General features: G+C 39.0%; 1 protein-coding gene across 1 annotated transcript in view; it reads right to left on the bottom strand.

Annotated features, from left to right (window-relative positions):
• Positions 1–23,181, bottom strand: part of LOC115439361 (mucin-15) — a 59,094-nt gene that overhangs the window by 12,643 nt on the left and 23,270 nt on the right. The window contains exon 2 of the mRNA XM_030163200.1: positions 14,122–14,917. Coding sequence (XP_030019060.1) covers positions 14,122–14,899 — 778 coding nt within the window. The 5' untranslated portion in view covers positions 14,900–14,917. The remainder of the gene's footprint in view (positions 1–14,121; positions 14,918–23,181) is intronic.

The raw sequence follows: 23,181 nt of genomic DNA on the forward strand, positions 1-23,181 counted from the left end.
TTTGCCAGCCAAGTCTACATGGGTCACCAACCAGCGCATCCTTGGTTTAAGATAAGAGACAAGAACAACATCCGGGGATTCTGTCCGATCTTGGTTTGTGCGAACTTTTACACAGGACAGTACTTGGGACGCGACTGATGACGTTTGACGAGATCAAAAGAACAGAAGAACAGAGAAGAACGTGTACTGAGAAAGGCCTTATGACTTTACTGAACCAAACACAGCCGTATTTGAACTGTGTCCAGACCGTGGACTTCTGAATGAGTCTGGAATGGGCCTCTGACCAATCAGAGTCCAGGGGCGGGGCCTCATGTACGAAGCGTGCATATGCTTGAAAATCTGCTGAATTTACACACTGGAAAAAATTAAAATCTTACCAAGTGTGTTTTTCTTATTTCTAGTCCAAATATCTCATCACACTTACAATAAGACAGAATCACCTAAAGAGGAACTTTCCAGTGAGATAGAAGAACTGATTTTTAGAGAACAGATCTTGAAAACCTTATTTCAAGAAATCTTAGTAAGATAATTTTCACTTGTTCCATTGGCAGATTTTTTTTTGCTCAATTCTAGATTTTTTTTTGGCTTAATTCAAGCAAAACAAAAAAAATCTGCCAATGGAACAAGTGTCTCTTATTTTAAGTGTGATGAGATATTTTGACTAGAAATGAGAAAAACACACTTGGTAAGATTTAGAGTTTTTCTACTGCAGCCTTATTCACACTTTCCTACATCATGTTTTTTTTTTTATTTTATTACTTAAACTAGTTGAAAGAAAGTGTTTTTAATTCAGTGAAATGTTTTTTTTTTTTTAATTATTATTTATTTGGTGGTCTGATAAGAGAACATCAATTTCCCATTGGGTTTATTTGGATACAAGGTGAAAACACACCATGTATTTCTACTCATTTCCATAGTTTTTAACAGGAGCAGCGGAGGTGGTCCACATGCAGCTGCTCGATGGGACGTATGAAGGAAAGGTCCACAAAAACAAGTGCATTCATGGATTCGTACACCTGAACATTGGTGAGCGGACGCCGTCCTCCAGTATGAAAGCTGAGCAGTTTTTCATATATCCTCCTGGGACCAATTAAGTAAAAGGTTTGGCTTTTATTTATTTATTTTTTTTGCATTAAATAAATGCCTTGATTGGAAACAGCATTGTTTTACTTTGTACAGTGTGTACAATTAATACTAGGATAACGACGTGTTATTAACTTATTTATTAGCTCACAGGTGAACATGCTACAGCAACAGCGGAAATCCTTCAATGACACCCCTCATTATTCTGTACACGTGACACTGAACATCCAATAGGTGGCAGTAGAATATAGGGTCACTTCTTCAACTTAGATATTCTGTGTAGAATATTACAAGCATGATACAACAGTTTTTTCAGATACTTTCCTTTGTATTTTCTTTATGTAATGACCATTGCAGTAGAGTTTTTTGTTTGTTTTTTATTTAAAGTAAAGCTGTGAAACTTTTGTCCACTACAGAGGACACAAAGTCCTCCGTCTCAGTAGGATTTCAGGCCGCTGTTGTGTTTTTTTAAAGAACTGGACACCTTGAACTGTGGACCAGAGATGAGGAGGATCATCCAGACTCTTAACAGCAGCAGCTGGTCTGGGGTCAAAGGTTAATGTCATGTCAATGTGGAACTTACAGTGAAATTTTGGTGCAAAATCGGTCTGAAGAAAAAGAGGGCGGAGACCCTGTACTGCACAACTACGAACTAAAATACAGATCTGAAATGTTTGATGACTTGGTGTCTTCAGTCCCAAACATCTCTTGATTAGAAACATGACCAGGTGATGAATCTTCAACTGTTACAACTGTTTCTTCAATGTTTTGTTTTGTTTTGTTTTTTAACCTGAATGTGTTGAATGGATGTACAGTCAGGTCCACAGGTATTTGGACGGTGACACTTATTTAGTCATTTGACGTCCACACACCACCACAGTGGGTCTGAACTGACACCACCCACATGTCTGCTGACGTCCACGGGTTCCAGACTTTCATTTTCATCTAAGTTTTATCCTCATATGAGTCATAATCTTGGTTTGTCCAATTACTTCTGAGCCTCTGACAATAGAAGGACTGTATTTATTTCTTCCTAAATGGATCATTCCTAAAGGGTTAACCCTTTAACCCCTGACGTGTCTGTGGTGAGCGATCTGAATGTACGATTTATTTTAAATATTTAATAAATTAAATAAAAATTAAACTGTTTGCTCAATAGGAAAAATTTCAAAATGTGCTGACAGCATAGATCTTGCATATTCTGCTCAGTGCACCCCCCACCGCCGGTGGAATGGGGGTAAAACACAGAGCGGTGAGTAAGACCGACTGGATATAAAATATAGATGCTTTGGGTGTTTTTTTGGGTTTTTTTACACCGTTTTCCTTGTCATTTTCTGTTTTTGCTGTTGTTTGCAGTGTTGCATTAATGTTCCTTTTTTTTTCAATGTGTTTTCATTGAGTTTTGACTGAGTAAATGTTTTTTGGAGTTCAACCAGGCACCAAAAATTAGCTAGACTGATTTAGAAAAAAAAAACAAAACTACTGGGCCTAAAGTCAAATACTGGCTGTTTTGTGTGTTTCAATACAAAGCTCATGTTAAACATGAAATCTTGTACTGATGTACATTCTGAGTATTTAGTAAAAACCTACCAAACTTCAGTTCCTCTGTCTTTTTCTGTTACTCAACCCAGGGATGTAACGATTACAGGTATAACGATAAACGGCGGTAAAATTGCAGACAGTTAGTATTACCGTTGAAATTCTAATTCTCATGATAACCCGGTTTGATAATCGCAATTTTCCAGAGAAAACACCTATGTAAAGATCTGCTTTTATGTCAAATATTTGAGTATAGTTTTATTACAATTTTAATTTTCTATACCTAATATTTGGAACCAAAAGGTTCATTAAGCATCTGTGTGTTATTTATGCAATAAAGTATATATATTTTTCAGATCAGATTTTATATTTTTTGTGTGTTTTTTGTCCTTTTGTGTTGATATAGTAGGTTAAAGTGAAAAAATAATAGACAGATGAAATAGATGAAGTTGTGCTGAAAAAACAGATCCCAAACATGGGTATAGTAAACATTTGTTTCTATAGTATATAAAGGCCAAATCAAAAGGCCTGAAAAACAGACAAAATAGACTCAGACCACTAAGGGTTAATATTTGAATGTTTCTGACACAGAAGGGACATTGTGCCTATTTATTTATTTGTTTATTTATTAAATACAACTTGGTTAAATTCTTTCAGTGTGTGTATTAGTACTTTTTGAACATTTTGAGCACAATTTCAACAATACCGCGATAATAATGAGAACCGTGATAATTTTGGTCACAATAACCGTGATATGACATTTTCATATGGTTCCATCCCTAATTCCACCCTGTTTGACTCTAAAACACACAGTAAAACAAGAAAAAGAACACAAACACATACTCTCAGCAGCTTTTATGACACTGAAACAGATGCAAATTCACAGCAGTGAAATAATGTCTAAGGGTTTAAAGGGTTAATGCTGTACTAGTGGGCTGACCCGTGGGGATCCACAGGTTCTAGATGTGGGAGTTTTTATGCTGTTGTGTATTCATACATGCTGTACCGCATTTGTCCAGCAGTCACCGCCAACTCTAATTCAGTTCGTTTTAATTAGTTTTTAGAGCAGGTTTACCAGTTTTTATTAGTTTTTGCTATTTTCTAAATGCTTAGTTTTAGTTTAGTTTTAGGTTTTTTTATATCTTTTATCTTCTTCGCCATCATATTTAAATAAATCCCAGACAGGACTCTGCTGCTTTAGTCTCCATGTTTCCAGGTAGAGTGGGGACCAGAAGACGACTGGAAACCACAAGTGAACACAAGTGACGGACCCTTAAATATCATATAGGCCAGCAGCTAAAATTGCTTGAGGGAAATAAATCGATTTTATATCAATCCGACATTGACAAAGACGAAAACAAAGGGAATTTTATCCAGAATTTTTATCCATTTTAGTTAGTTTCGTAAACAAACAATACAGTTTCAGTTAGTTATTGTTTTTTTTCCTTTTAATTATAGTTTTTATTTATTTCCATTAATGAAAATGTTTTTACAATTCTAGTTTTCGTCATTTCGTTAGTTTTCGTTAACGATAATAACCTTGACACACACACATAAATACACACACATAAATACACACACACACACAGAGGCCACTTGGCTTCTATAATATACATTTTTGCCAAACCCTTTTGAATTAAAGCTCAAATTACACACTTTAATCTAATCGCTACGTTCCTTTTCAACACTATTCCAACCATTTCTTCTCTGAGGTTGTAGGACTGGATCAGGACTTAAATAATGTAAACTATCACTGTGGAAAAATACCGACAAGCTCATGCTTTGAGCACAATTGTCCAAGCTTGTTGAACAGTTGGAAAAAAAGACAGTTTCAAAGTGATGGAATTGTTTTCAATATCCTTCGACTGTATTTGTTTTTGTCAGGACTCACACATAAATTATTCAACGCCTCCATTTATCTACAAATGGCTCAATTTACCCACTTGCTGGGATCAATTTACCCCTAACCTGGGGCGAGTTCAGCTGAAACTCTGCACTTGTATTATTTCCATGCTGGTTTTATACAACTACATTCTGCTTCATTCTTTTGGAAGTCACAACATAAGGTATTTATTTTAGTTTTGTTCTTACTCAGAAAACAAACCACTGAAGCAGGTGAGAATGATTCTATTGTTTGGTTTACGCTCAGATTTATGTTTTTAGTTAAATATTAGTCAGTGATTGACATTCACACAGAACAGGAGGTCATCACAGCCTTGTTGAGTGTGTATGTTTACTTCCACACTCATGTGTTTTCATTTTTAAACAGCACTTTTAAGTGAAACTATCTGCATCCACTAGTGTTTCAGAAAAGTCTCAGAAACAATGTCTTTCCATCAGGGTTAGAATGTATTTCACATGAACGAGGGATGCAGCAACGATCAAAAATACTTCAAAAACAGTTCAGCTGTTGTTAAAGTACTGATTTGTATCTAGGGATGGGAATCGAGAACCGTTTTTTTTGAGAACTGGATCCCAGTAGCTCGATTCCTTGGAATCATTTGTCTGCCTGCTTAAGGATTCTGCTGATCGACTCCACCTTCATTGTGCATGCGCGATGACGTCATGTGTACGCGGCATTGTTTTGGTCAGAATGTAGACAACATGGTGTTGAGGCAGAAACAGACCACACCAGGTCCAAACAGACCACACCAGGTCTAACCAGACCACACCAGGTCCAAACAGACCACACCAGGTCCAAACAGACCACACCAGGTCTAACCAGACCACACCAGGTCTAACCAGACCACACCAGGTCCAAACAGACCACACCAGGTCCAAACAGACCACACCAGGTCTAACCAGACCACACCAGGTCTAAACAGACCACACCAGGTCCAAACAGACCACACCAGGTCCAAACAGACCACACCAGGTCTAAACAGACCACACCAGGTCCACTTGAACTCTGTCAAAGCTTCCATTTCTTCTAAAGGTGGAATCCCTCCAATCTGCTCAAACATTTGTCCACATGTGATTCATTTACAGGACTGTCATGTATTTGATTCTCTACTCAGCGGTGCTTGTGAATCTAACAGAGTGAACACCAGACCATCATCTGGGCCCAGTTCCGGATCCGGTGCGGGCAACAAACGTCGTACCCCCTCAAATACAAGTTTCTGAAGGTAGGGGAAAGGAAATGAGGTGCACAACAACAAGAGACGAGCAGAGTGGAAAGGTTCCATGTAGTGGAAATGCAGGAATAGAGGAATTAGTAAAGAGTCTGGAGTTTCACTTTCACTCCCCCCCCCCCCCCCCCCCCCAAAAAAAAAAAAAACTGGGCCCAGCATCATCTGTTCTTATTATTTGTACATACAGTATATGTTACATTTTCTGTACAGAGATGGAAATATAAAAGACAGTTCTTAAATCTCTCCACTGGCTCTCTATTTTGTATCGTTTTCATTTCCAAATTCTGGTGCTAACTTTCCGGGCTCTCCATGTCCAGGCCTCTGCACACACTGCTTCCCTGGTCCAGCCCTACAGCTGGGCTCGTAGCCTGAGGTCTTCAGAACAGCACCTGCTGATGGTTCCACACACCTGCTGATGGTTCCACACACCTGCTGATGGTTCCACACACCTGTTTCAGCACACACGGTGACAGTTCCTTTAAAGCTGTGGCACCACGTCTGTGGAATGAGCTGCTTCTACACTTACGGTCCATGGACTCTGGAGAGAGTTTGAAAAAACCACTCCAAACAGTCCTGTTCAAACAGGCTTTGGAATTTCCCACCTGACTCAGGGTCACCACAAACTGACTGTACTTTATGTATTTATCATATTTGAACTGTTTTTAATTGTATTTTATTGTGTTTTACTGGTATTTTAATTGTATTTTATTGTGTTTTACTGGTATTTTAATTGTATTTTATTTGTACTGTTTTATTCATTTTTTGCTCTGCAAAGCACTTTGTGACTCTGTCTGTGAAAAGTGCTCTATCAATAAAATTTACTTACTTACTTAAATTTATTTAATGCAAACACACCCGTTTGTACTCTTTTATTTCCTCACCCAATGAGAATTGATAAGAGAATCCATAAGGAACCGGATCAATAAGCAAAATCAATAATGGAATCGGAATCATTAAATTCTTATCGATTCCCATCCCCATTTGTTTCATGATAAAAAGTAGAATTTAACTACACAACAGCTGTGAACAGACACAATAAGGACAGAATCACCTAGAATTCAGGGTCCATATTGGATTAACAGCTGGTTGTCTAGTTCTATTGAAGTGTTTTTGTGAAAGTGATGTGACGAATGAAGGAAGGATAAAGACTGACACCACAGATTTAAACTGATGCAGTTTTAAAAGCAGCTTTAAGTCCAGAACGGTGAGGTTTAGTCTAGTTCTGCTGATGCCATTGAATAAAAATGAGCTTCACTTTGCATCATTATAAGTTGGTTGACAGTAACAAAGTGTGAACAACAGCAAGAAGAGGAAAAAAGACAAAACTGTGGAACTTTTTGAGAGTTTATTTCAGTGCCAGATGGTGGAAAACTGGCTTTGTTTCTGGATGATTCTGTTTCAATCGAAGGATATTTCTGGGAAATATCAGTGTAGGTTCTGTGTCACCTTTTCTGTCCTTCTACTCGACAACACTGCCCTGGAGATTCTAAAATAGGGTCAGAGGTGTTTCCAAAAGTCTGTTCTGTTTTCACTAAGGTTAAAACACTGGTGCGAACATAAGTTACGCATTTGAAGAGAGAAAAATGTAAATGAAAAACCAGACTCATGTTGACTGAGCCTCGACGTTGGAACAGAATCAGTGGGTTTATTCCCTCCACCAGGAGGCACTGTGATCGCTTTGCTTTGTCTGCGTGCATGCGTTTGTTTGTTTGTTTGTTTGTTTTTTATTAGCAAGATAACTCAAAAAGTTACGGACGGATTTTCATGAAATTTTCAGGAAATGTTGATACTGGCACAAGGAAGAAATGATAACATTTTGGTGGTGATCGGGGGGGGGGGGGGGGGGGGGGGGGGGGTTTGGTCCAATCAGAAGGAGGAGTGGACTCACATCATCAGAATGAACACAAATAAAGAAAATAATGAACAAAATGCACAAAAATGAAGAAAAAATAAAAAATTAAATTAACGTAAATGAAGGAAATAATGAACAAAATGCACAAAAATGAAGAAAAAAAAAATTAAATGAACGTAAATCAAGGAAATAATGAACAAAATGCACAAAAATGAAGAAAATAAAAATTAAATGAACACAAATGAAGAAAATAATGAACAAAATGCACAAAAATGAAGAAAATATAAATATTGAACAAAATTAAGAAAAATGAATATACAAACACAATGAATAAAAATTAGGAAAATAATGAAGAAAATGAAGAAAAATGAAGAAAATATGAAACAAAATGAAGAAAAATGAAGAAAATAATGAACAAAATAAAGGGTGGGGGGCAGATCTCTCTTGGTGGAGGTCTGCACTCTCCGAGTGCTGTTCTTCTTTACTGATGTGAACAGAGGTAAAGTTTCCTGGTATTCATGTTTATCTGTGTTCGTCTCTGTGTGGTTTTACGTTTGACGCTGTGTTCGTTCACACTCAGCCTGTGCAACAGTTTTTTTCTTTCTCTGTTGCTCAGTTTCACAACTGTTTTCCCACTGTTCATTGCCAACATCTGTTAGTGTTATGTCCTGCTGTCACATCTGTGGATGAGATGTGAGTTTTATTTTAATCCCAACACCGTTCCTGCTCCCTGAAGGACTTTATCCCTCTGTTTTTATTCATGTATTCCCAGTATTAAACTCAGCCACATATCTGACTGGAAGCAGTTCACTGTCAGACTGATACTAACAGATGTTGTGTTTGTGCTTCTACTGTGTTTTCTGTTCATGTATTTCTCTGACATGGAACCAAAACCTATGGTTTTATATTTAATGGGATCTCCAGATTACATCTCGTGTTTGAGGATACTAATGTCTAAAGTAGTAAATAATAATATATATGTAAGCTCATATCACCATTGTGATGAAAAACCCCTTTAAGTCAAATAATGACTGAGTATCTCATAATTCTTTCTTAAAATTACATAAATATTATTATATTAAATAAATATTTTCTCAGAATGTTAAGAAACAGTCTCAAAATAATTTTTCTTACTATGATTAAATATTTCAAAATAAAGATACATTTATCAAAATAATGTGAATAAAAACCCAAATGATGAAACCCCTTCTAAAAAATAATGACTTGTTTCAAAATAATGAGAAACATCAGAATATTCAGAATAATCAAAACAATCAAAAGTATTGACTGAATATTTTAAAATAAATATATAGTTTCTCGAAATGACATTCAGAACTCAATAACAAAAATGAAATTAATGAAACTAAATAAAAAACCTCAAAATAATGACTTAATTTAAAAACAATGACAATAATGAGAATATACACAACATAAGAAATATTTTTTAAATTCAATTTAGATTCTGATCATTTCTGATAGATCTTTCAAAATAACAAGTAACTATCCGAAAACAATGTCTTGATATTTTGAAATATCAAGAATATATATTTTTTAAATCATGAGAAACTTCAAAAACTTGAAAATAAAGGGAAAAAAAATCTGTAAATATTGAGAATCCTTTAAATATTACACAATGTCAAAGTAAAGACTTAAAATAATGGCAACAGCTTCTCAGAATTGTGATGACTGATGACAGAGTTACCATACTAATGGGTTACATAACACATCGGATGGCTTTATAAGTAGAACATATCGTCCATTCAGTTCCTGTACGTAATAATATATTAACATCTGGACTACATTCACTGTGGATAATGAAGCCTTAAGTCACAGGCGTCAAACATACGTCCCGGGGCCCATATCCGGCCCTCCAAAGGGTCCAGTCCGGCCCTGGGGATGAATTTGTGAAATACAAAAATTCTGCTAAGATACTAACGATCCTTTTAGTTCAGGTTCCACATTCAGAACAATTCAATCTGCAGTGGGTCAGACCAGGAAAATACGATCATAATAATAAAGAAATAATGACAACTCCAAATTTTTCTCCTTATAAATGTCAATATTTTCTTGTATTTACACTAAAACCAAGTAGAATTTTGCAAAAAAATGTGAATAAACTGAACAAATATGAACAACCTGAAATGTCTTAAGAGAAGTAAGTACAATTTTAACAAGATTCTTCCTGTTATTAAATGTTTTGTGTGTTTGTAGATCCACTATGATCTGTAAGTTCTAATGTACATGTGGAAATGATAAACTGAGGCAGAATATTGTTAAAATTACACTTATTTTTTCAGTTTGTTCATGTTATTCACATCTTTTGAAAGGATAGTTTGTAGATGTTAACCTTTTCATCATGTAAATTTACTCTTTTCACTCTAAAATATAGAGAAAAGTTTGGAGTTGACATTATTTATGTATTATGTTATTATTTTACTGGTTCAGCCCACTGCAGATCAAATTTAACTGAATGTGGAACTGAACTAACATGAGTTTGACACTAGGACTGTGCAATTAATTGAAATTCAATTACAATTTCCATTATTACACTCAATGATTACAAAATTATGTAATCAAGAAAAAAAGATTATTAATGTTGAGTTGTTTTAATTCACGAACACGCAAGGTACCATGAGCTGCTGGGCCCCGCCCCCTCTAAGCTCCAGCTAACAGCTAGCCGGCAGGTCCACCCCACCAGGACAGCTGTACCCAGCGGTCTGGGAAAATGGCAGGAGAATCCCAGCAGAAGCACTTGGTGAACAAAAAACACAAGTCCAGTTCAACTGGATGGAATCACTTTGGGTTTGATGAAGAAGACGAAGAACAAAAACACATCACGTGGAAAAAGTGTTTGGTAGTTGTGTCCGCACCGACCGCTAACACAACAAACCTTTAAACCATCTGAAGTTGAACCACCGCCACCTTTAGGATAATCTGATGAAAAACCAAAACACAAAAAAAAACAACTCCGTCTACAACTTCGTCCACAATGCAATCTTCAATCTCTGAATCTCTTTACGCTGCAACTCCTCACTCATCAACATCAGAGACACCAAAAGAAAAACAGAGTCCACTGTCCACGACCTGGTTAAAGGTGTGTGCTCCATGAACACCACTGACAACTGGGGCTGCAGACAAATGCTGAAAACACTGGACAAACGCCAGGTTTGACCTTCAACACATCATTTTACACCAGCTGCTACTACACTGAACATACTTGAATTTAAAATTTGCACTTTATGTGAGTTTTTTTTATTATTATTATTACCTCCGCTAAGGAGGTTATGTTTTTGCTGGGGTTTGTTTGTTTGTTTGTCTGTCCGTTAGTGTGCAACATAACTCAAAAAGTTATGGACAGATTTTGATGAAATTTTCAGGGTTTGTTGGAAATGGGATAAGGAAGAAATGATTAAATTTTGGTGGTGATCGGGGGTGGGGGGTTCCAACAAACCCTGAAAATTTCATCAAAATCTGTCCATAACTTTTTGAGTTATGTTGCACACTAACAGACAGACAAACAGACAGACAGACAAACAAACAAACAAACCCTGGCAAAAACATAACCTCCTTGGCGTGGGGGGGGGCCACGGGGGGGGGGCACTGATCAGCCTTGGCGGAGGTCTGCGCTCTCCGAGTGCTTCTAGTTATTATTGATACAGTTCTATGGCAAGTCTATAGCAGTTGAATTCCAGTGCACTATTTGTTACAAAAGGAAACAGTTGAATTTACAGTATACTTAAGTGAACATACTTTGTTTTAGTGTTTAAAAGCTTTATTTATGTTTAAAGAGTATATTTTACATTGTTTTGCAAGAAAAAAAATAAACTACTTTAAGGTTAACAAATAATCATTTTTAATAATTGTGATTTCAACTATTGCTAAAATAATTGTGATTATTGTTATTTTTCTATAATCAAGCAGCTCTATTCGTCACCCCTGCCTTAAGTGATAAGTAGATGGACACACAGATGGAATGTACTCTGTTTTAATGACAGGCTGCCTATTCCAGTGGTATCTCTTTGATTTTGTGCCTGATACCCCAGACTAGTCTCACGCCCCTGCACAGAGGCAGCACAAGTATCTGTGACCTGAGTCCCCGAACGCCTCTTTCAGCCTTTTCCCCTTGAAAACAGGCTTTCATTGTGTCCACTGAGAAGGTGGTTGTAATAGACCCCTTCACTCATAGCTGTCACATCGATAGCACCTGAAACCCAACCCAACCTTTTCCATTGACAGAAGGGCTATTTGTCCTCTGCCAGTGGGAAAACAGATGCAGGCGAATGTGGGTCAGGGAAAGGGTGTAAAAAAGACACAACAGTAATATGTGCTCTTGGGCGATTTGTATAGTGTTACTGAATAAAAGGTGATTATTAATGACGATGTGCCTGCTTCCCTGAAATATTCCGATAACTGTCAAACTTCATTTAGACCACAGGTGTCAAACATGCGGCCCGGGGGCCAAAACCGGCCCACCAAAGGTCCCAATCTGGCCCACAGGATGAATTTACAAAGTGCAAGTTAGGGCATCAAACTCAAAAATAATATCAGAATAACCTATAAATAATGACAACACCTATTTTTTCTCTTTGATTTAGTGCAAAAAACATTACATTATGAAAATATTTACATTAACAAACTATCCTTTAACAATAAAATGTGAATAACCTGAACAAATATGAACAACCTGAAATGTCTACACAAAAATAAGTGCAATTTTTAAAATATTTTGCCTGTTACTAAATGTTTTGTGCCTTTGTAGGTCTGATCTGTAATGAACATGTATAAATGATAAGTCGAGGCATAGCATTGATAAAATTGTACTTACATTTCTTAACAAATTTCATTTTTCAGGTTATTCACATCCTTTTTGTTTGGATAGTTTGTAAATGTAAATATTGGTATAATTACCTTCGCCAGGAGGTATTGTGATCCCTTTGCTTTGTATTTGTTTGTTTGTTTATTTGTTTGTTTGTTAGCATCTTTAGCGGAAAACTCTTCCACCCCTCTTTCCCAAATCTTCCCACAGATAGGCCTAGGCCCTGGGACCAACCCATTCCATTTTGGTCCCAGTAGGACAAAGTTCAAGGTCACAGCAAGGTCACAACATCTACAGTTTTCCATCTGTCATCATTGAGACATTTTCCAAAATTCTAAATGACTCCGATTAGCCTCCAATTGGATCCACCCGTAGCTTAGAACAAAATCTTGTATCTGGAACTAAATTGTCCACATCCACTGTGGAATGTGGACTCTGTGGACATTTACACTGAACACTGAAAATCCCATTTACCACACATTTAAAATTAGAACTTAACTAATATTGATTGGAATTGAATCTAATTGGACAGACACATGACTGGGACCAAGCTTCAACTTTGTACAAAATATCGTTCCGCTCCATTTCTCTTCCGTTATGCTCTGTTGACTTTTGTTATTTTTTATGCACCATTTTCAAAAAATCATAAAAAAATGCAATTCGTGAAATATTGTGAAATTTGTTTTGCACATCCATAGTTTAAAAAGAAATAGTTGATCCACACATGCAGATCGTTCGGGGTGCTTGGCGGAGGTTTACGTTCTCTGAACACTTGTTGAACGTTCTTTTTTTGCACTTAAACAATTTGGAGTTGTCATTATTTATTGGCTATCATGCTATTATTTTACTGGTCCAGCCCTCTGCAGATTAAATTGAGCTGAATGTGGCCCCCAGAAAAAAATGAGTTTGACACCCCTGATGTAGAGGTTTTGAATTCAACCCAGGTGTTCGTTTGACTGCTCGTACTCGTCCGTCCAGTGCCATCCTGATACCTCCCAGGTAGCAAAATCATTATGGCTTAAATCTGGCCCAAAACTGGCATGCTATTTGGCAAAGTTCTGGGCAGATGTATGGGCCCTAAATGGCCCAAAATAGGCAAGCCAAAATCAAACCAGAAGGAAGCCAAAATTCACCCAAAAGTAATTGCAGACTTCCAAAATATAGCCATAATTGTCCCAGAAAAGCCCCAAATCCCCATAATCCAGCCAAAAAGTAGCCAAAACTGACCCAAAGAGAGGCCAAAAGGAAGCCAAAATTCACCCCAAATTTGTGTTGATCATGCTTTTAAAATGAAGTGGGTTTTCTTCTGGGTGGAAATTCCTGCTCTTTGTGCAGTGTTTAGGCTTTACAGAAATATGCCAAAACACATCCATATATGGAATAAGATGTTGCCGCTCTTTAGTCAGTCTTCTGGTTTGCCATAAACATGCCATACCATCCCTATACTTGATCCCGCTCTTTGCCCAGTCTTTTGGTTCAGCAGACATATGCCAGAACTCAGACATGTTCTGCTGGTTCCTCCACATCTATTATGGAGAACCTTAGTCAAACCATAGTTAAGCCTAAAGGTTTTCAGAATGCCAAAAGAAAGCCAAAAATGCCAAATGTATGCTATAATACTGACAAAATATCTGCTCTCTGGGCTGAAGGACACTCAGACCTGTGCTCCAGATACTGTGACACCTGAACCGGTTCATTACCTCGTTCTGAGCTGCTGCCTTGACTTGAACCTTTGTCTGAAATGTTGGCCTTCTCAGATGTGCTCGGAGCCACTGTAGTGGTGGCGGCCATCGTTTCCTTGGTCTCAGAAGGAAACGCTGTAGATGTAGAAGACATAGAGGACGGTGCAGTTGTCTCTGCTGCTGTGGTTGTCACGGCTGCTGTCGTCGTAGTTCCCATATCATTACTTAATCCAGTATCTGGTTCCACTGTGGATTGCTGTTTAGTGTTACTCTGCGGTGCCGAGGTGGTGGACTGGAACTCGGTGCTGGAGCTTTGGGGGTTGACGTGAGCGGTGGAGGTGTCAGGAATCATTGTCGTTGCTGTCATCGTTGAGTTCTGAATCTCTTTATCTGCGTCCGTCTCGTTCATTTGGTTGAAGTCTTTGGGAAGTGCAGTTGCAGAAACAGTAGCATCAGGCTGCTGAGTTGTTTCATTAGTGGTCGTGTTCTCAGATGTTTGATTTGCTGGGTCTTCCACGGTCGCCACTTCCTCTGTTTCGTACACCATAGAGCCGGACGCAATCCCACTGGAATAATCAGTACCAGACTCCATGTTAGTCTCTCCAGGTCCCTGACCATATTCTGTCGTCCATCCGCTGACTTCATTTTGACCCCCAGCTTTGTTTTTGGCTGGGTCACGGTACCAAGTGCTATCAATTGTACGCCGCGGAGGGTCAGTTGATTCCTGGAGCGAAGCCGAGTGGAAATATTGGACAAACAGCAGAAGAATTGCTGTGGTTTTTAAAAACAGCTGCATCCTTCCTCTGATTTCACTCTGAAACACAAAGTAGAACAGAAATGTTATTTCCATTGTTGAAATAAATGCAAACCTTCAAAATGTCAATGAGTGAACAGGATCAGGTTTATATTCAGATCTTGTCATATTGGACAACAACAAAAGGAAAGAGGAAAAGAGGGAAAACAAATGCTCTTGACTAAATTAGGCATCATGATTTCAAATTTGAAATCAGAGTTTTTCCACTTCATCAGAATTCCAAATGATATGAATGTTGTTAGAATTATACAGTTGAAGAATATATAAAAACCTAAGCATTATAAAATTAGAATGTGATATGTTATAATCATGATGACTATGTTTGGAAATTGGAATGTGATATGTTATAGTTATGAAGTCTGTTGTACTAATTAGTTCTGAGTTTTGTGACATTAATATTACAAGGTAACAAGCTTCAAGGGGTGGAATGTAAAAATACAGTGTAAATAAATAAATAAATATAGAATTTTTTTCAATGTTGCACCAACACCTTTTAATTTTTAATCACAACCTCAATATAAGATGTGCTAAATTGGTTGAATTTGCTTATAGATCTGGTTATCAAGTCCATTGAAGAATAAACACTAGAAAACCACTTGGAGTGCGCAGACCTCCGCCAAGGCAGGTCAGCCCCCCCCCCCCCCCCCCAATCACCACCAAAATTTCATAATTTGTTCCTTGTGCCAGTATCAACATTTCCGGAAAATTTAATGAAAATCCATCCATAACTTTTTCACTTATGTTGCTAACCAACCAACCAACCAACCAACAAACAAACAAACCCTGGAAAAACAGAATCTCCTTGGCGGAGATAATAAGAGCACATCGGCTCAGCTCAGAATAACTCCTCCAGATGCTGCCTCTTGTTGCCTCTTCTTGCTTCTTATTGCCTTTTGTTGCTTCTTGTTGCCTCTTATTCTTCTTATTGCCTCTTATTGCCTCTTGTTGCTTCTTGTTGCCTCTTGTTGCTTCATATTACCTCTTGTTGCTTCTTGTTGCCTCTTATTGCCTCTTGTTACTTCTTGTTGCTTGTTATTGCCTCTTGTTGTTTCTTGTTGCTTCTTATTGCCTCTTATTACCTTTTGTTGCTTCTTGTTTCCTCTTGTTGCTTCTTGTTGCCTCTTATTGCCTTTTATTGCCTCTTGTTGCTTCTTGTCGCCTCTTGTTGCATCTTGTTGCCTCTTGTTGCTTCTTATTGCCTCCTGTTGCTTCTTATTGGCTCTTATTGCCTTGTTTGTTGGATTGCGACAGAGTTCCTGTTTGGGCCCTGGAACACGGTACGTGCTTGTGAACGCATCATCTGCAGGAAAGGTGTGAACGTATCTAAGTACGGTGGGGACTGGAGTACGCTGTGTGAAAACGCCCTTATTGTGACAATCACATACAGTTCAAAGGAAGTTTTCATCATGGAAAACCAAAGTCACAGTTGTTGGGACTCAAGTTATTGCATTGAATAAGTGAATATTTGTCAAGTTGACAGAGCCAGTTCAGACTCAGTATCTGTATCCAAACTAAAACATTTACATTTTACTTTTGGGCATTTGATGCAGTAAGGACTGATGATAAAACTGGAAGAGAGAGAGGGGAGGAAGGGAAAGGCCCTGGGCTGGAATCAAACCAATGCCACATTTCCACTAGGTGGAACCGGCTCCACTCCGGTACCAGGTCCTATTCCAGGAGACCGTTTCCACTCCAGGATACTACCCACTTTGCAGTATCTGGTCGTCATAGCGATGCAGTGCGTTACTTCTGTGTCGTCTGCTCAGAGTTGCTGATAAACTCACTCGTTGCGTGTTGTCTCGTCAAACTCATGCTGAATTTTTACGTCGGCCACCAAAGACTGTAGTGTAGTTTTCTGGGCTGTCATCATGTGGATTCACCTACTGACATATTTACTGTCAACTTCTGCATCTGTTTTTAGTAAAAGGGCGGGGCACAGAGATGACTCTCTGACCAATCAGTGGTCTGCAGTGTTTACACGTCATGTTTTAGTATCTGGTCCCCAGTCCTGGAACCTCGGCGGAGGTGATACCAAAAAACTAGTACCGGGTACCAGATTCCAGGTCCTTTTTCATTATGGGAATGCAAAAAGGCCGAGTCGAGTCGAGTCGAGCTGGTACCACGTAGTAGAAATGCGACACAAGACCGTTGTGTTAATGTCCAGACCACACATGAGCACTGGGCATGAAAATACCCACGTTCCCTAAACTGTACTTCATCTGCTTTGAATGCAGTTTCATGATAAAATGAAGAATTTACCTGCACAACAGATACAGAGGCAAGACGAACAGAAACACTTCTAACTCTGTTTCCATGTTGAAGAAATGACTGTCAGTCAAAGCGAACATCTGTTTTTTTTTTCACGACAGAATCAACTGACAGGCATAATAATAAAAGGCAAACAGATACCACATTAACACACAACTGCAGGGTTCACAAACTACAGCAAGGCAAATACTGTTTCATAAACTCTCCTAAACACTGGAAAACAGATGCAAGGGCAGAACAAGTTCTGCATTTCAGAACAAAAATGGATGATTGTCAAGGAACATTAGATGTTTTCAAGTATCCCTGGTTCACACAACAGGGTTTTATTTTTTGTTTGTTTTTGTTGTTGTTTTTTTTTACTATTTTTAAAAACATATCAGACCCCAGACATGAAGACAGATTTAACAGATGGGAAACATTTTAACCCATAAAGACCCAAACAGCCACTGGCAACCAAACCATCTGCTGATTTAAAATGTTTAATAACTTCTAATCCACTAAATCTATCAACACACTGAAATAATTGGTGTAAAATGCAGTTTGTCGTCTTTTCATAGTCGTCAGATATGACCCATTTGGACGATCAGAGGCTCTGCACTGAACGCAGAAACACCGTCATCTTCTACAACACTGATTCATCAGTAAAACCCATGGAGTTGGATCAGTGACAGTGGATGGACACACTTGTTTTATTTTAATGATGTACTTTCAGTTTTCTCTGTTTGTGATAGAACAGGGCTGTCAAACTCTTTTTCTTCTAGGTTCCACATTCAGTCCAATTGAATCTGAAGTGGGCCGAACCAGTAAAATAATAGCATGATAACCAATAAATAATGACAACTTCAAACTGTTTTAGTGCAAAAAATAACACTGAATTATGCCAATATTTACATTTACAAACTATCCAAACAAAAAGGATGTGAATAACCTGAAAAAAATGGAATTTGTTAAGAAATATAATTACAATTTTATCAATATTTTGCCTCGACTTATCATTTCTACATATGCATTACAGATCCGATCTACAAAGACACAAAACATTTAGTAACAGGAAAAATGTTGTTAAAATTCCATTGAATTTTCTTTAGACATTTCAGGTTGTTCATATTTGTTCAGGTTATTCACATTTTATCGTTAAAAGATAGTTTGTTAGTGTAAACTTTTTCATAATTTAATGTTTTTTGCACTAAAAGAAAGAGATTGGTGTTGTCATTATATATAGGTTATTATGATATTATTTTTGAGTTCGATGCCCTTGCTTTCACTTTGCAAATTCATCCCACTGGCTGGATTGGAACCTTTGGCGGGCCGGTTTTGGCCCCAGGCCGCATGTTTGACATCTGTGTGATAGAATATACTTGGACTGTACTCTAAGCTTTAATGAACATATCCATGACCGGTGGATTAAATATAGGAAAATACATGATTTATACAGAAAAATGCTAAATACAGAGCATAATGTTACAATAAAGGTTCAATATAGAGAAAAATATATTTGGGAACTGCCACAGCAGTAGCACTGGGTCTTTATGGACTAATCTGTAGGGATACAAACTCTAGACAGTTGGGTCAAAACACAAGACCATGCATTTGCTGTGTATGCTGAGACATTTTAGAGGTGATTCCAGGGATACAAACAAACATGGAGTCAGACACAACCAGGAAAAGACACAGGAAAAGCAGACTGGTGGGACTTCACCTCCATCTCACTCAGGGTATAAAAGCTGAACTGGAAATAAAGCTGTATTGTTGTCAACAGGGCTGGGCATCCTACTGCTACAGGCCAACATTACATAACAGCCAAGTCCCAGGCAGCCACTGATTGGCTGATGCAGACATCCAATAGGAGTGTGGTTAATATCAAACACTGATGATTGTAATAGAGGAGATGATCCACTCTGTAACAGTCAAATTCAGCCTGTAAACCAGCACCAGTCCTTCAACAGGCTCAGGTAATCCAGTTTTAGTTTGTGCACATTCAAGACTTTTCCAAACCATGTTTTCTTCAATGTCACAGCTGAAAGGGTTTTAACTCTAAAAGCTGCTTAAGTGGACTTTGAGTTACTGTTTCATCACCTCCTGCTCTCAAGATCAAGTGTGAACCGTTGCCAGGCTCAACTTTCACTCCAATAACAAGTGTTCAGAGAACGCAACCCTCAATGATGACAGATGGAAAACTGTAGATGTTGTGACCTTGCTGTGACCTTGAACTCTGGCCTACTGGGACCAAAATGGACTGGGTTGGTCCCAGGGCCTAGGTCTATCTGTGGGAAGATTTGGGAAAGATGGGAAATGGACTGAACTGGTATAGTGCATTTTCTACACCTTAATGGTGCCCAAAGCGCTTCACAGTTCCTCACATTCACCCATTCACACACACACTCATACACCAGTAGTGGCTGCTGCCATGCAAGGCACTGCCAGGCCCTACTGGGACCAATTTAGGGTCAGTGTCTTGCTCAAGGACACTTCAACATGTGGTCAATGGACGACCCGCTCTACCAGCTGAGCCACAGTCGCCCACTATGGGTGGAAGAGTTTTCCCCTAAAGTTGATAACTAACAAACTAACACGCAAACAAACAAACAAAGCAAAGTGATCACAGTACCTCCTGGCTGAGGTAACAACAGAACTCTGTAAAGTCTAAACTTGAAACTAAACCAGGTTTAGATTAAACCTGTGTCTGATTTGGTTGTGATGTGGTCGTACACATGCAGCCGCACTGCACTTATTATTAATGAGGTGGAAATATTCTGATCACATCATGTTTCATTGCCATCTTATTGATTTCAGGCACATCCTTTTACATTTAGTTTTATTACCTACTGTACAGATGATGTTAAAATGACTGAATATGCAGTGTAGACCAGTCTTAGAAAAGCTGTCTTGGAAAGTCAGCTGCAGGAATGCAAATAAGAAATATTTATGTGCCAAGGACAGTACAGGCAAGTGTTTTATCCAAGACTACCTTTACATTTATGCATGAGATGTAAGAATGTTCTTATATTTTCAGTTTTCGTTGGCCTCTGCCCTATTCTTCCTGCTCCTGTTATCTATGTATTTTAATCCTGTGGTGAATACTTCATTATTAAGTGTTTATGTATTTAATGATCATTCAAAGGTGCATTTACAACGTACTTCACAGTATGTCTGTGTATGATTGTGTTGTAATTTCCTTTCAAACCAGCAATGACAGTATCATTACATTAGCCTCTGGAGTTTAATAGTTTTCATTCAGTTTCTGAAAACACATGAAAGCACATGGATACAACCTTGAGAAGATGAAAAGTGAAAAGCAGAATTTCAGTTTCTCTCGGTTTGAGTATTTCTGTCCCTGAGGAGCTTGTTTCTTTCTGACCGTCAGGACCGAGCCACAGGTGTCGGCCTTGTTTTCATCAAAAACCTTCAAACTCTCTCTGACTGAACACAAACTCACACTGTGCGTCAACACATCCCTGTTTGTTCCACTCCTCCATCTGCACTGACCCACGTCATCATGAAAATCTTTGTGTCCTGTCCATGTGTTTGTGCAGAAAACATCCCTCTGGCCTCTACACTCAGACGTTCTTGGTGAATTTTTCTGCTTCACCATCCTTGCATTGTTACACTGCACGGTTCAGCATACACTGAGATCAGTGATTTTCTGACAGCGTGAGTTTACACCCTCGCCCTGTGAGCGATGGGCTTTGGTGTCGGTTTCACTCCGATACACAAATGAGTCCAGCTCCAGTTAGTCCCTACAGGCCACTCCTGCTCTGAGTGACTTGACTGTTTTGTTGGGAACTGATTCTTGTTCTGATCAGAGGACACAAGGCGTTTTCTGCTATCTGCAATGTTGTGCCCTGTAGCAACACACATATGAACGTCCAAGTTCAGACTTACACTTCTGGTTTTACCAGTTTCAACATGTCACTGCAATTTTCTGACTAAGGACTGTATTTATATATACACGGTATGCATGTGATGTCACTGTGGCTCCGCCCACTGAGTGTCAGACAGAGGCAGATGAGTGACAGCGTTGGCTTCAATCCTGTTGAAACTGAAGAACAATATTGAATAAAAAATGGGCAGAGCTGTTGTGAGATTGATTGTATTTTCAGGTTCTTAAAGCAGTGGGAGCTATCGTTTACAGACACCCAAAGACAAAGAAAAGAGAAGGAGATGGATCCACAAACCCAGGAAACCAAACCTAGATCTGTGGATCCTGTTTGGTGTCAGCTAACATTCACTGATGCTGTATTTTTGGGTCCAATCAGACCTGAAATGACCTATTGTTTTGGCTAACGGTCCTTCTTAGTGCAGCTCTTAGTTTCATGATCAGATCTTTCCTGGTTTTTGTCTCATTTTGTGATTGTGAACCTTGTGCTCCTACATGATTAGTAAACGAACTGAAACTGAGGCCAACCTAGTTTTACAAATACGGAGGAACTGGAGAATAAAGCTACGACGGAGTATTAGGACCACAGAAGAAAAGAAAAACACTGGTCACTACCAGAAGAAAGTCATAAAATATGGAGATAAAACCTGGAATTTTATGAGAATAAAGTCGAATGCAAAAAGAATCACAATGTTATGAGAAGAAAGTCATAGTTATAAAAAATAAATCATAATTTAACAAAACTGTCATTCATTTATGAGATTAAAGTCGTCATATTCCATCAATAAAGCCATAATATTACCAGAATAATGTGTTAATTTAAACCAGGTGGTGTAAATCTGCTAATTTCCCAGAATCCAGTTGTCTCCTGCTGGTCCACAGCAGTAGTATCTGTGTTGGATAAAGGACTGGATCTGAACTAGACTCAGTAAATCTGCTCAGTCCCAGTAGATCCTGCATATATTCACTGGGGTCAGTCCACGCTGGACTGGAAATGACCTTTGGATCAGCTGGTTCTGGGCCCTAGTTTTAAACCCTTTGGATCAGCTGGTTCTGGTCCTAGTTTTGGAGCCTTTGGATCAGCTGGTTCTGGTCCTAGTTTTGGACCCTTTGGATCAGCTGGTTCTGGTCCCTAGTTTTAGACCCTTTGGATCAGCTGGTTCTGGGTCCTAGTTTTGGACCCTTTGGATCAGCTGGTTCTGGGTCCTAGTTTTGGAGCCTTTGGATCAGCTGGTTCTGGGCCCTAGTTTTGGAGCCTTTGGATCAGCTGGTTCTGGTCCTAGTTTTGGAGCCTTTGGATCAGCTGGTTCTGGTCCTAGTTTTGGACCCTTTGGATCAGCTGGTTCTGGTCCCTAGTTTTAGACCCTTTGGATCAGCTGGTTCTGGGTCCTAGTTTTGGAGCCTTTGGATCAGCTGGTTCTGGTCCTAGTTTTGGAGCCTTTGGATCAGCTGGTTCTGGGCCCTTGTTTTGGAGCCTTTGGATCAGCTGGTTCTGGGCGCTAGTTTTGGACCCTTTGGATCAGCTGGTTCTGGTCCCTAGTTTTAGACCCTTTGGATCAGCTGGTTCTGGGCCCTAGTTTTAGACCCTTTAGATCAGCTGGTTCTGGGCGCTAGTTTTGGACCCTTTGGATCAGCTGGTTCTGGTCCCTAGTTTTAGACCCTTTGGATCAGCTGGTTCTGGGCCCTAGTTTTAGACCCTTTGGATCAGCTGGTTCTGGGCCCTAGTTTTGGACCCTTTGGATCACCTGGTTCTGGGTCCTAGTTTTGGACCCTTTGGATCACCTGGTTCTGGGTCCTAGTTTTGGAGCCTTTGGATCAGTTGGTTCTGGGCCCTAGTTTTGGAGCCTTTGGATCAGCTGGTTCTGGTCCTAGTTTTGGACCCTGGTTGTCAGTCCTGATGAAACCATGTATATTAGTTTCAGGTCCAAATAGCGCTGACCCCCTCCCCCCTGGATCAGGTCTGGATCCTCCATGTGGGTCCACATGTCAGTGTTCATGGACCACTTGTTCTTTGGTAGCTCGTACAGATCCATGTCCAGTCCAACTGTCCTTCATTTCATTTCAGATTTCCCATGCTCCTTTGCTCTGGCTGTGTTTACTGCTATACTCCGTCATGTTG

Source organism: Sphaeramia orbicularis, chromosome 3, assembly GCF_902148855.1.
Source record: "Sphaeramia orbicularis chromosome 3, fSphaOr1.1, whole genome shotgun sequence".
NCBI lineage: Eukaryota > Metazoa > Chordata > Actinopteri > Kurtiformes > Apogonidae > Sphaeramia > Sphaeramia orbicularis.